This window comes from Chrysoperla carnea, chromosome 1 (genome assembly GCF_905475395.1).
Source record: "Chrysoperla carnea chromosome 1, inChrCarn1.1, whole genome shotgun sequence".
Lineage (NCBI taxonomy): Eukaryota > Metazoa > Arthropoda > Insecta > Neuroptera > Chrysopidae > Chrysoperla > Chrysoperla carnea.
This window is the reverse complement of record NC_058337.1, coordinates 102855540-102870669: the sequence shown is the minus strand read 5'-3', so window position 1 is coordinate 102870669 and position 15130 is coordinate 102855540. Positions and strand designations below refer to the sequence as shown.

Genomic DNA, 15130 nt, shown 5'->3' with positions numbered 1-15130 from the left:
AATATTTATATAATATATGTATATAATATAATATGTTGGTATATATATATAAATATATAAATCTCTAGGTATCAATTGATAAGAAACAAGATATTTATTGAACTAAATAATTATATTATATCTTAGTTAAACCTATCTATCTCAAATAATTGACAACAATACTTACGTTATAGAATATGTTATGTTCAGAATAATAATGAAGATACAAAACCAACTTTTTAATCAATATTATTTAATATTGGTTTATTGTTAATATACAGGATGATTTTTTATAAAGTTTCCAGCTAATTTTATTATCAAAACGTTGAAAAGCGGATCTTCGAAGAGAATGTAAAAAAATGTGTCAAGTTTTATCTTCCGAGGGCTCCTTTCAGATTAAACGATGGTCGACTTCCGGTTTTTTTTAATTGGAACTATCAATTTTTTCTGCTAGATTAGAATTATTTGCCTCAAAAAAGTCAACTTGGGTTGAAAATATTATTTCCGGGTCCTCAATTTTCGATACTTGATTTACTATTTTATCTTTAGTTCCATTTTAATTTAACTCCTGTTTGATCGTTAAGTACTCTCGGAAAATTAAACACATTTTTTTTAGCTCTTTCTTAAAAAAAGAAGAAGGCTTTTTTGATATAACAATCCGTCATTGAAAAATTAGCTGGAAACTTTATAAAAAACACCTTGTATATTATAAAAGCATCATTCTGCTCGTGAATTGTTTGTCGTTTTCTTATAATCAATGCTGTTTTAGGTTTTCCGAGACAGCTTTAATTTTGGTTAACAAAATGCTGAAATTTGAGCTTTTTCTTTATTTGGAATTGGAAACTGGGAATTGTAACTCGCCAACTGGCGATAATAATTCGTACTAATTAACACAAGAAATGGGACCGATTTCAATAGTTTTAATTTAGACTACAAGATGACAATTGTACTTCCATATTTAAAGACCAATAAAAATATTCAAATTCAAATCTGATTTATCCCTCCAACTGGCAATAAAAATTGGCACTAATTAAAAGTGAAAGTGGGTCGCTTTTTCACTAGTTCCAATTGAGACTACAAAGTTACTTAAATTTATCAATAAAAACAATAATATTTGTTCTATACTACACAATTTTTGGAAATATAGATGCCGATTATATATAGCTGTAATTAAACTAACTTGAAAAGTATTGAAAAAATTGTTTTTCTGGCGTATTTCGCTGTCTCGGTCTGCAACGGTGTTATTATTTGGTCCACTTGAGTATCGTCAGGACGGAATGGGTTAAATAATAAGAATATTTAATACAAGTTGACAAATGAAATACAAATAAGTTTTAAACTTGTAAAGTAATAGATAGTTTAAATGTATTTTATATAAAAGTTAGTTTTCAAATTAATGTTGTCTTAACAACATAACCACAAACCAATGTTATACAATTCCTATAGTATTTGTATATTATTTTTGGTTTTACCACATTTGTGTCTTGTTCTTTTTTGACACTGATTTAGATTTAGGTTGACTTTACTTGAAATTACTTTGTATCTTTTGTTCACATGTCACTTATCACTTTTATTGCATATGCTCCTTTCTACTCTCAAAGAAATAAGAATGCTGCAGACATATATATGCTCATACAGGGTGATTCGTTCGATCAGTATAAAAACTTACAAGGGATAGCTAAGGTTCTTTTAAGATGCAAATACTATGCAAGACTGTTTATGCGACCTCACCTTTATCGATTTGGTCTTTACGTGGCAAAATCATTTTTATCATTTCTTAATATTTTATGTAACCAACCGAAATTAGTATCAGAAGAAAGATAATTTAATCACAAAAATAATTGTATAGGTTTGCTTGAAAAAAACCGTTCATGGAAAAAATTGATTAAAATTAATTAACAGCCATAACAAGCCAACACTTTACTATAGAAAAACTATGACAGGAGTGTCTAAAAATCACTAGAATTTCATAAAAAATGTGCCTTATTATCTTAAGAGATCGACCTTACACCGTCTTTTGTATTATATTGTTTATTTTACGCATGCTGGCAGTTGATGAAATATTTCATACGCCAGAACAGAACCAGTACCGAGTAGATAGCTCTGTTCTGAATCTGCCTTTCATGCGTTAATTAAAATATCCGCGTCTCATTTTATTCACATCCCCCCATCAACAGGAGCTGGTGACTTTCAAACTGCTGAGAAATGCATTGCTTAGGGACGCTGCATTGCTCCGACATGATTAGTCTGACCCTGATTAGTAGTATATAACCCCTTTAGTCGTAAGCGGACAGACAAAATGACGAGCCTATTATGATCCACAATTTATAAAAATATAGATTTATTAAAATAAAATAATATATGTATTTTTATAATACCTATATAGAGTATCATTATTATAAATATCTGATTTTATCTTTGAATAAATATCAAAAAAGATTGTGTATCTAATATTATCTTATAAGATATTTTCAATTAATTTTTAAATAAAACTATCTCTCCTGTATTTTTGTTATTTATTTCATTAAACCAACATGGAACTACAGAGCTACTTCAGTGATTAACATGGCATTTATTTATAAAATAATATTTGAATAGAAATATTTTCTAATTGAAAATTAAAAAAAAAAAAAAATGTATTCTTTTTTTTGTTTTTAATTTTAATTAAACATATAATAAAATTCTACCCTATTTTTTTTTTTATAAAATATAATTTAAATTATTTATTTTTTTGTTTTTATTTATATTAATATATAAATGTTTTATTTAATGTTTTTTAATTAATATGCCATTATTGAAAATAGTTTTTTAAATAATTATTGTGTAGTCCTTGTTAAATTATCTACGTATATCTAATATCCTTATGTTTATACCTATGTTATTTATTTTATTAATTAACCCAATTTAAAGAAGTAACAACTAATGTGATCAGAATTGTTTCAGTTGAAAATAACTTACTAATTTAGATATTAAAGGATGTTGAACACGATTCATTTTGAACATTTTCAAAATTACAAATAGATTTATGAGTAGCTATTGAAAACTGGGAGTTGCAACTAACGAAAATAATTCGTACTAATTAAAACAGTAAGTGGACCCGATTTCAGTAGCTCCAATTTAGCCTACCAGATGGCAGTATTTGTACTTAACATTTATCAAGTAACTGGGAGTTGCAACCCTGCCATCTGGCGGTAACAATTCATGCTAATTAAAACAAGCAGTGGATTCTGCAATCATACATCGAGAAAATTAATTTGAAATTAAACAGTTCGCAGAATAAAACAATAACGATTCCCATTGAACAAATTGTCAGAAATATTAATGAAAACGGAATTTTTATTTAAAAACTCAAAATTATCGATATTTATCCATGAAGCAACCAAATTGAAGTTGGTACTTAGTTGATGCATTTAGGTTACAGTTAAGACACTTTTGGCATTAGGACACTTTTGTAAATCGGCCGGGTCGATCGGAATTAACATGTAAGCAGTTTCAAATGAGTTGTATGCGCGATTTAATCTAATTGTAAAGTGAAACAATTTTTATTAACGATTTACTTAATCTTAAAACAAAATTTGGCAGTTTTGTCTCGTCTCAATCAACCTCTTATGGTGTTATGAAGACTTGTCGGAGCCACCATATTTTCGTTATTTATGGGAATATCGCCTTGAAATTTTGCAAAAGCATACAGGGTGATGGGTTACATTTTCTAAGATACTTAACCGAAATCAGAATTTTAAACTCAGTTTACTACAAATTGACAAATAGGATTGACAAACTGATTCTTAATATTTTGCCTAGCGTCAGAGATAGTTAGAGAAATCGAAAAAAATTATACGAAAAAATTTCTTTTTTATGCCCATACACCGATTTTTATGACAAAATTAACATTTTTAATTTTTTCATTATTCCACTATTAAATTATCAATTTGTCCAGTTTTTACATTCCATAGCACACTAGTTATAAAATTAAAAAATAAACTTTTATAACTAGTGTGCTATGGAATATAAAAACTGGACAAATTAATAATTTAAGAGTGTTATGTATTTAAATATTTCAATTAACTTGTAATGATTATGAGTGTGAACTAAAATATTGAAAAAAATTTTCTCTAGCTATCTCTGATGCTAGGTCAAATATTAAAAATCGGCCCTATTTGCCAATTTGTAGTAAACTGAGTTCAAAGTTCTGATTTCGGTTAAGTATCTTAAAAAATGTGTCTTCATCTTAAATGTGACACACTGTATATTGTATGAAATTATTTGTAAGAGGACAGCCTATATCAAAATTATGAATTCAGGATGAAGTAAAAATTATAATATTAAATTACCACCTTTATTGATAAAATATTCACAAACCTTTATATTTCATACAAGTTTTTAAAAGCGGAAGGAATAATAACGATCAAAAGTTTTCATTTTGTGAACTATGAATAAGAAGTGTTTTTAGTTGTGTTATTTTTGAGAATGTTCATGATGATTCCTTTGAAAGTCGTCTTTTTAAATACTGATACTGATCCCATTAGTTATGATTTCGATATCCATAAATGAATCCAATAAGTGTTATAACCTAAAATTTTTGTTTCAATCCTTAAATTTAATGTTTTGTGTAACTATTTTATTTATTTTTTCTCTTAAACCACTTACACATGGAACCTTTTTTTTCATAATTTTTCATGCAAGTTGTAAGTTTTTATTTTTGTTTACAATTTATATATTAATTCATTATATTATATTACCTTTATTATTACACCACTGTGTATTTACTTCGCTTAATAACTTATTAAATAAAAAAAGAAAGAAAAATGATCTTGCGTAAATGAATCATCAAACGTGCAACTTGCACACAAAAAGAAAAAAAGGGCCGTATGTAAACGGTTTAATAATGATATAATTTTTGCAGCATCTCAAAAAATACATGTGATTGAAAAAAAAAAAGTATTAAAAAAAATCATAATAATAATAACAAAAAAAAAAAAAGTTGTTGTACGTGTTACGTTGCATTGAATTCGCATCAGCTTAAGTTCCAAATCAATCCTACTTACGTTCGTTCATCTCAAATCAATCACATTCAAAATCCTCGTGTGCGCAGCAATAATAAAGCATCGACCGTCAATCTGGAGTTGTGTGTGGAGTGTACGTGTACGTTTACGTGTACGTGTCATACTACACTGACTGTGCACACAAGCTGCGGCAGCAGACATGCGCTATGGCCGCGCAATATCCGCGCCTGCGCCGCCACAGGTGCTAAAACATTCATACAATTAATTTAAATACAATTTATTTATTTATTTACAAAAACAAATTATTTTAGGAATAAAATTAATTAAAATAATTATTGCACAATTAATTTTAATAATTTATTTTATTTTTTTTAAATTATTTTTATTTATTTATTTAAACAGGTTACATAATTTTACATGAAAGTATATGTATATTATTTTATTAACCATAAAGCTTGACCATTGTTGACCATTAACCATAAAGCTTGACCAGAGTATTATTCTGCCTACACCAATAAATTATTAAAATTCGTATGATATTTTTGGTAAACAAAAGAGTACAATGATTGTTTTACATATTAAATAGAAGAAAAATTTGAAAACAATTAATTATATGTACAATAATTGTACACTGTTTATTATTATTAATTCGGTCATTAGACATTAATAATTTTTTTGCAATCAATATTTTTAACCTTGTCAACTATTGAAGATATTACTATACAAAACCTTATAGTTTAAGTAGAGTAGATATACAAATCAAGCACGAATCTAAAGAAAGATAATCGGAGAAATTGCATCTTCCAAGAACCATATGAAAAATTATGTAAAATCAATAGCTACGATTGTTTTATAGCAAAGGAATGTTATTTATATACACGTGCAGTTAAATCGTTAGTATTATTTTCAAGAATAATATATCTTGTTGCTTTGTGTGAAAATTTTAATCGAAACTCAAATCAAAAGAAATTTTGCATTTAGGTCACTCCTTCACACTATGATAAAACACATCCTCTGTTTAAGTAGTGTTTTATTGGATGCATTTTATTTTGATGATTGTTTTGTTTATTAATTGATTTGGTTAAGTATCTCGTATATTAGGCCTCGGATCTAAATTTGGTAAAGTGCAATTTTTTATTTTTTTTCTCAGCTAATTTAGGAAATTAATTATAGCAAACCCATACGTGCCATTTTTCTAAAGAAATGATTAATAAAGCCATAGACAAATAATTTGGACATCTAAAGGTGCAAATTTACTGACATCAGTGCTTTCGTCAAGACATAGAGATATAAAAGGCACGATAAGAAATGCATGGCATTTACTACAATGTGAGGGCGCCCATGCAAACCAAGCTTCCTTCAAAAACTTTCCCTCTTGAAAAGATTTACCATGTTAAGGAGTGACAAGCTATGCGTCATTAGCAATTTATCGTAGGATCAGTTGTTTATTCGTAATATAATACAGCATAGTGAACTTTGTGATCGGTGGCGTGCCCAAAATATTGTGCTGGGATTTATCAATGACTGCGTGCTATTGGTCTGCCATCTCTGTTCTAGGTGGTTATAAAAGCGTTAAGATAAAGGTCAGGCTTTGATCATTGTTCACGATTTTATTAGTTATAATTGAGTTGATACTAAAAGTGATTATTCATCACCATAATTTTTGTTCCTTATTCATTCATTATGATGAATATTTTATAATAGAGGCACATGCAAAATTTTCTTTTAAAATGTGATAAATGTAAATTTTGTGGTACAAAGAAAAATCAAATTCTATAGAATATTTAAATGAAAATAAAAAAACCATATACCTACCACGAGATTTGTAATTATATTTTTCCTTTAAGGAAATAAAATGTTATCAGATATATAGAATGAGCCCCCCGTTTCGTGTTGACTTGTGAGATAACACAAACAAACAAACAAACAAGCACATTTTCATTTTATTTTTTTTTGTTGATTAACAAAAGATAGAATACGAAAAACACACAAATAATATCCATCCAAACACAAATATTAATACTAACAAAAAAAAAATTCCTTTTCTTGTTTTCTTCTATTTACTTTCATTATATTTGATTTCATCTGAGAGTGTTCGATGTTTTGACACACTCACATACTCTCAAACAAAGATTACATTTGATTAAAAATAATTATTAAAAAAAAGAAAGAAATGAGAAGAAAATATTGATATAATCATTATCACGACGTAAAATTGTGGTAAATTTAATAAAATTCTTGTAAATTTATATCAAGCTTTTGTTAATTAAAACAGGATATAATTAAAATTTGAGATATCTAATTGAAGTATATTTGTCAAAATATCTTGAATATATTCTGAATTGAATAACAAAAATATGAGGTCTTCATCTTAAATGCGCACCCTGTATAAGTCAAAGTTTTTTATACATGATATTTTAAAAATCTTTTGCATGGCAACATATGAGGGCGAAAGAAACGAAAAAAAATACATAATAGGCGGAAATGGACTCGGGTCTTTAAGATAAACGATCTTGGATGTTGTCTCTTCGCCAGTATATACTGTTGTTCCTAGGGAACATAATTATTTGTGATATACTTTCGCGTCTTCACAGTTGATTCTTACTCTGAAATTTTTCGACCGTTTCTTTTATTTCATGTGATTGAAAAGCGTTTTTAGATACCCAAATTTACCTTAAATAAATTTTTTTGGAATTATAATTTTAACGGACTGGCGTAAAAGTGATTCAGCGAATAAAATCGTGAACTTCGTACATTCATAGCCCATCACATTGAAACATGTTTTCATTAGCACTTTAAATTCACCACAATTAGCATTTACCATTGAAGTGAAATTACCATTTTTATATGCTTACTTATATGTAATAAGAATTATATAATGAACAAACAAATCAAAATTTAAATATCTTTAAAATTTGTCGATTGTGCTCTAAAATTCGAGTTTAACACGTTCCTGCTATTAATACCAGTGACATACAGAATTGAATTCATTCTTATTCCACAAATCTATTATATTAATACCGACTGTCATGGTTGGATATTTTTTCAGTGGTTCAGTTTTCAACATCGAATTGTCAAAAGTTTTTTCGTGGAATTTTGCCCAAAGTAGTATAGCAGTATCGAGATGGGAAACAGTTTAGTCAAATCAGTAATCATTTATTCATTTATAAATTGTTTTTTAACCCCGAACCAAAAAAAGAAGTGTTCTAAATTTAACCGCTATGAGTGACTGTCTCTTTGTCTGTCTGTCTGTCTGTGTTTCGTCGTTTAATAGACAATTTAATGGGGAGTGGTCTTAGCTATGTTTTAAGGGCAAGTTTAGGTTTCCGTACCGGGAAAAACTAAAAAATAGGCGATGATTCTCAAAATCGGTTTAATTTGGAGAAGGCTCTAAAGAAAAAGGTGATTTAATGGAAAGTGTTCTTAGATACGTTCCAAGTGAGAGTTTAGGGTTCCGTACCCGAACAATTTATCGGAGGTTTTTTAAATATTGTAAATTTCACTTGTTACAACTAATGATACAAAAAAATGTATAGCAAATTAAAATAACATTATTCCATGACCAGATGTTGTTTCAATTTATCCGCATAACGTACAAATTTTCCATTTTTTTACAAAAGGCAACGTAATTTGATTGTAATAGGTATTATTTTGATTATGAATAAAATAAAACTCATAATATACGTATATTATTAATATTTGATAGCTTTAAATTATGATACCATTCATAAATGCGTTATATATAATCTAAGGAATTTTTTCAATTCAAAGTGCGCACTATACGTTTTAATATATTTTATTAACAATATAGACAGAAACTAAATTATGATAATAAAAATTAAAGAATATCAAAGAATCCATGTTATTTTGCACAATTTTTAATTAATGATATTTCTTTAACGGTACGGTAATAAAATCTAATTTTTGTGATGTCTGTGATCTTTTAAATAAATTTTGAAAACACAGTAGTTAACTGCGAGCATCGGATACTGCTATACTACCTTAATATGGGATGATGAAACATCTCTTTAAAAATTTATAAAAAGGAAAATACTTACACATTTGTATTCAATCAGTTTTTGTACCCGAATAACCTTAATATCATTAAATTGGTATGAATAAAAATTTTAAAGGATTTTAGGAATCCATTATACTAATTAAAAATATAATGAAAATATAAATAAAAAAGAATTGAGATAATTATAATGTAGTAAAGAAATGAAGATAATTGTAAGTATGTGTAATTGTGTACCTACAGTATACAGTTTTTAAAACCCAATCTATGTTACCTAAAATTACAAAGTATTATTATATACACTAGTAAAGTAAAACGCCATTTCGTGTTTTATTTTGTGGTTTTGGTTTCTCTCTAATTCAAAATAAGCGGGGGGCCCGTGACAGTAATATTGCACTTACACGGATTTCGAAATTTCGTAAATGAATCAATGCTATTTAACGATAAGTACAATATGGACTAGGTGTGTCACGGGTTTATCCTGGCAGAAATATTTTTTATATTTTTAATAATTTCAAGTATTTTGCACTTTTAATTAGTAAGAGACCATTTTATTGCACGTTTTATCTTTTTTCAAGAAAATTTGGTGTGACAGATCTTATCGTGACAGAAAGGTCTGTCACACCGATTTTTAATATATACAACCAATAAAAGTTTACCCTTGTCGCGGAATAATAATTATTATTATTTTTGTTTTTTTTTAATTTGTTCGTTTTAAGTTTTACTCTCGAAATATCTCGTTGTGATAGCTCAAAACTTGGCAAAAAAACCCTAGCGCACCTAGTTCATATTGTACCTATCGTTAAATAGTATTGATTCGTATGCGAAATTTCGAAAAATTCACTGATTTTTCCGACAGTTATAGAATTGGTAACCGAAAGTGAGCGATCTTTGGTAATTGAATCATGGTTTGATAAAGAAACCATAGTAACCTATCATAATAGTCTTAGTGAGTAATACAAGTCTTGAAGAAGTTTTACCCTTTAGTAAATAAGATCTATATTTTTGTACCTAGTCCGGCTTCTTTTAAAACTACAAACAAACGAAGTCTTAAGTTTGTTGATTCTTTTTTTTTTTTTTTTTTTTACACAATGTAAGTGCAGAGCATTGTATTGGATATAAAGTTATGAATATAAAGTAGGTTGAATGAAGCTAGCTAGCAAGTAAAGACAGCTTTAGACTTTTACAAAGACGTGTAGCTGCTATAGTATTATTTCTGTATGACGAACATACGTTTAAAACACGCAACAGAGATATAGAATACAACAATATACTCCTCGTATATAAAACTGTGCATCATATTATATTATATCTAATGCTTTTGTTGTCATTGTTGTTTTTGTTGTTTAGTAGAAAATGATAAAGAAAACAACAGAAAACAATTTATATAGGGACAGTTGTCTAGATCGCCTCTCTGTGTAGGTAGGCTCACCGTACTATTTTAGTTTTGAAATAAAACTTCTTTAGGCTTTACTCTCTCTTCTTAATAATACACGTGTTTATTTGAAAAAAAAAAAATCTAAAACTGGAAAAAATAATAAACTTCCGACATATTTTTGGGGTACGGAACCCTAGACTCGCAATTGAAACATATCTATGAACACTTTCCATGAAATTACCTTTTTCCTTAAAGCCTTTTCCAAGCTGAACCAATTTTAAGATCATTGACAATTTTTTAGTTTTTTTTTTTTTTTTTTTTTTTGGGTACGGAATTCTAATCTCGCACTTGAAATATAGCTAATAACACTCTCCATTAAATTACGTTTTAAACGAAACAAAAAAAATGAAAATCAGTTCATTCGTTTAGGCGCTGCGATGCCACAGACAGGCAGACACGTATAGCGGTCAAACTTATAAAATACCCCATTTTTAGTTTGGGGATTAACAAAGGAATTGGTTAATACAGTAACAATAAAAATATATTGCCAATGGGGAGACATGGAGACATATTGATCAGTAAATTGGAACAAGGAACCGAATCCATCTAAATTAGGTAGAAACCATTTCGGTCGGATACAATGGCGAGATCGTAAATGCCATGATAAGATTATAAAGTGAGTATTGAACAACTTTCAAGCAATATTTGGTCAAAAAGTTTTGTTAAAGTATTAAGAATATGACTGCGAGCTATTACATCCTCTTTAATTGTAATCCCGCATAATAAATCAGAAAAAGATGGTAAAAATTGTGCTCTATATTTCATTTTTACATCATTTTCAATCATTTCTGCAATAAAATGGGTTTTTCTAGCATTGTAAAATACTCTGTTTTTCCGTACCTTTACAACAATGTGCTTGGATTTCCAAAATTCTGTAATTATAGACATTCCCGACCATAGCAAGTCAAAAGCATTCCCGACCATAGCAATCTTCTCACAAGTATAAATGTGTGTGTAAGAAAACATAGTTTGAATTACTGGAAACTGCAAATGGTATGCCATAGTATAACCATACAATACATACAACAACAGAGTGGAAGAAGGGATAAAAGTGGGGATGGAACATAAGCAAGCAACCGTTAAAAATAAAAACGAAGTGATTTATGGATATTACATTATGTTTGAATTGTACGCTATTCAAACTACATTACTATGTTCCAATATACTTAAAGCACGCTATACATGCAAGATTTTGTATTCGGGATGGATAGATAGATTCTTGCATCATGGCTGTAGTTTAGCATCATAAAAAGGAGAGAAAGCAGAAAATAAGTCCATGCCTTCTTAACGAGTTTCAGGAGCCCCAAATAACGGTTTTACTTGTTTTTTTCTCAGTGTGGTTGTACTTTTCTTGATATACAACATGATCTTTCTCGATCGATTTTGTGCAAACATCAGTAGATGGCTTTATCGTAGAGATGGTTTTGGGTCCTGTTCTTCATATACCAGTTCAAATTGTATTATATTCACATATAGAACCATAGTAATAATAAAATTTTGAATCCAAGACTTTCCTTTGAGATTCAATTAACATATCCATTGCATGGAAATTGATGCACCACATGGAAATTGATGCACATACTATTTTCGATTAACGTTCTTTCTTCCAATTTAATTCTTCCTGACTATGCATTTTTCTGTCGAAAATTATTAGTTATATTTTTTAAGAAATAATAGTGATGAAATCATGAATAATCACGATATTTGGCCTTAGCTAACTATGGATAACCAGTTAGCTGTTATGTAAGATAATAACATTTTTGCATATGGTTCAGAACCTTTCATGTATGTATAGCCTGCTTAATTCTCAATATTGAATGTTCTCACTTGGCTACTTGAATACTCTACACACACTTATTTCATAGATCATAGTTATTATTAAATTGATGATATTCATTTATTTTCTTGTATTGTAGTAGTAGACATTATCTATGAACTAATGTCTACTACGATCTAGATTATAGACAATATTCTGTATTTATATATTATTATTTATAGTCTGAATTATATATAAATAAGGAATAATCACTTATTGAACAATAATTAATTTTTATGTATAAAGTAGTTCAATCTACAGAAATAAAAATTATTTTAAAATGGAATTTATTAAGGTTTTTTTAAAAATACATTTTGTAAATTTTCGTTCTTGTTGAGTACTACATCTTGTTGAGTAAATACATTTTGTAAATTTTCGTTCTTGTTGAGTACTTCCTGGTCCACAATTAATAACAGAAGAAAGGCAAACACTATAAAATTAATATCATTATGTAACTATCGTACATGATACAAGTTCTATTCATAATTTGTAAAGGTTAAAAATATTGAATTTAGAAACACAATATTATATTAAGTATTAATACATTAAATATCTTTTCGTTCCTAAGAAGTATTGAAAGATCCATACTTATTCAAAGTTAGACATAAATTGAGAGGTTTACTCTAAATTTGAATTAATTGGTCTCTATAATCGATATACCTATGAGTTAATAAGATCTTAAATAAAGTTAATAAGACTCAAAATTAAGTTAATATAGTATAAAATAGTATTATGATGTTGTTCTATTAATATAAAATGATACATAAATGTAAAAAAAGTATTTTATGCACTAACATTGATCGTTATAGCCAATATGTTGTTATATTCGATGTTGGTATACTCGATACAATCATAAGTATGAAGCTTCGGTCGGGATCTTTCAGTTTCGTCGTTATAACTGTATTAAATTAATAAAAAATAACATTTCTTTATAATATTATTCTATAGTGAAAGCTTATTTGAAGAAAGGCTTAATTCAAAAGAAATATGATTTGAATTATTAATTTTTCAACTGATTTCTTCTACTAAATATAGAGTGTTTCATTTGTGCCAGCCGTTTTTCTCCTTAGGTTTCCGTTTAAGTAAAAGAATTGCTAATCTTTTTTGTTGTTTAAAATTTTTCTCGGAAAAATGCAAAAATTCCATTAAATGTTTATTAGAAATGGTGAATTTTTTATTTTTTTAATGCAAAAAACCTATATTATTGAAGTCTAAGAAAAATAAGCTTCAAACAAATTCCTCATGTTTTTTGCTAAATAAAAAAAATATGCTATAAAAATATAGGCTTTAATTTTTTATGAATCAATTTTGTACGAAACATTAATTTTTGATTTATGAAAAAATGGTTTATTGAAAATGAACCATCTTATACTGACGCCTATATTGATGTCACAATATGATGTCCCCCATCAAACTCTACAACTTTTATTTAAGTTTTTATTTTCCTTTGGTTAACTACAAAACGAGTTATTAGCCACAATAGATTAAAATGGTCCACCCTTGATATTTAGTTGAAGAAACTGGTTGAAAAAAAATACATTTCAGTTTCAAAAACATGGCCTTTGAGGCGAAAAATACCTGGTTCACTTAAAATGAGCAACCTGTATATTATTTTTTCATACAAAAATAAAATAATATATCCATGAAAAATATGATACTAAAATATGAGAAAAATGTGAAGAAAACACACGACAAAAACAACAACAAACATGATTATATGAACAAGAACAAGAACAAGATGAATAAAACAATTTATTTGTAGTTTTAGTCTCATTTCATCTCTTACAACTTTTATTTCTATGCTATCATTCACATTCTTTGTATGTTTATAATGTACTTACAGTTCATTCGTGCAACACGTAAAATGCTGGACGAATTCTAATGAAACTTTCACTCATTTTTCTTATCTCGGGAAGTAAATCTTCAAATAAAAAACATATTTCCTAAGCAATTTGGAATTTTATATATTTAGCACGTCATCATTACCACTTTAAGCGATAAAAATGAGCACAAAAGTGTTAGAAATATAATACCTAACTTATTTTAAGTTACTACTCTTTTCATAAAAAAAGATGTGAAAACTTTGGAATAACTGATCATTGGCCGAGCTGGAGCCTTCGGCATTGCAGCTCGCTGCGTTCGCATATATCCCTAATAAATACCTATTCACAACACGTGAATAATAATAAATAATACCTCAATACTATTCAAATAGCGGTTCACAATTTTAGATAAATATGATGGGAGCGCTAATGAATATATTTGAATAGTAAAATGTAATGTTATATATTATTTATGTGGGTTTCCACCATTTATTTCTGACACTACGTAAAGAAGAGAATGGTGACAAAACTGACGAATTTATGGTTAATGAAATAATATTTAAAGAATAAATACGATTATGTAATTATCTAATATTTAAAGTCAGTGGTGGACTTACAAAACCTAACATTTCCATTTCCTTCATAAACTTTCCCAACGCATAAGTCACTGTCAAAATATTATAAAATCAAAGAAAAACAATCGGCACAGATTTTAAATTCAATTCAAACGGCAATGAATTCATCGACTAATTTCCATAGACTTTGTAAATTGTAGACTTGACAAAAGTCTAAATAAATCACATAACAGGTCGATAAAACTTAAGAATGAGCTTGTTACATACGGGTTGCCGGTTTCGCTCCGAACGTCAATCATTAAGAAATGTGATACCATAGCTTATTGGCTTTAACTGCATTTCACGTTGCTTTATTGGTGCGCTTTTATCAGCGTCCTATCGACTTCACAAGCTTAATAACTTCATATTTTGTATGAATATCAAATTAGTTCACCAAATCACCATTGTGGCATCCAATATTAAAAATAACTTTTAATTTTGT

At 28.1% G+C, this 15130-nt stretch overlaps 1 protein-coding gene across 1 annotated transcript in view; it reads left to right on the top strand.

Annotated features, from left to right (window-relative positions):
• Positions 1–4954: 4954 nt before the first annotated feature.
• Positions 4955–15130, top strand: part of LOC123292974 — a 77377-nt gene continuing 67201 nt past the window's right edge. Inside the window, exon 1 of the mRNA XM_044873691.1 lies at positions 4955–5223. Coding sequence (XP_044729626.1) covers positions 5189–5223 — 35 coding nt within the window. The 5' untranslated portion in view covers positions 4955–5188. The remainder of the gene's footprint in view (positions 5224–15130) is intronic.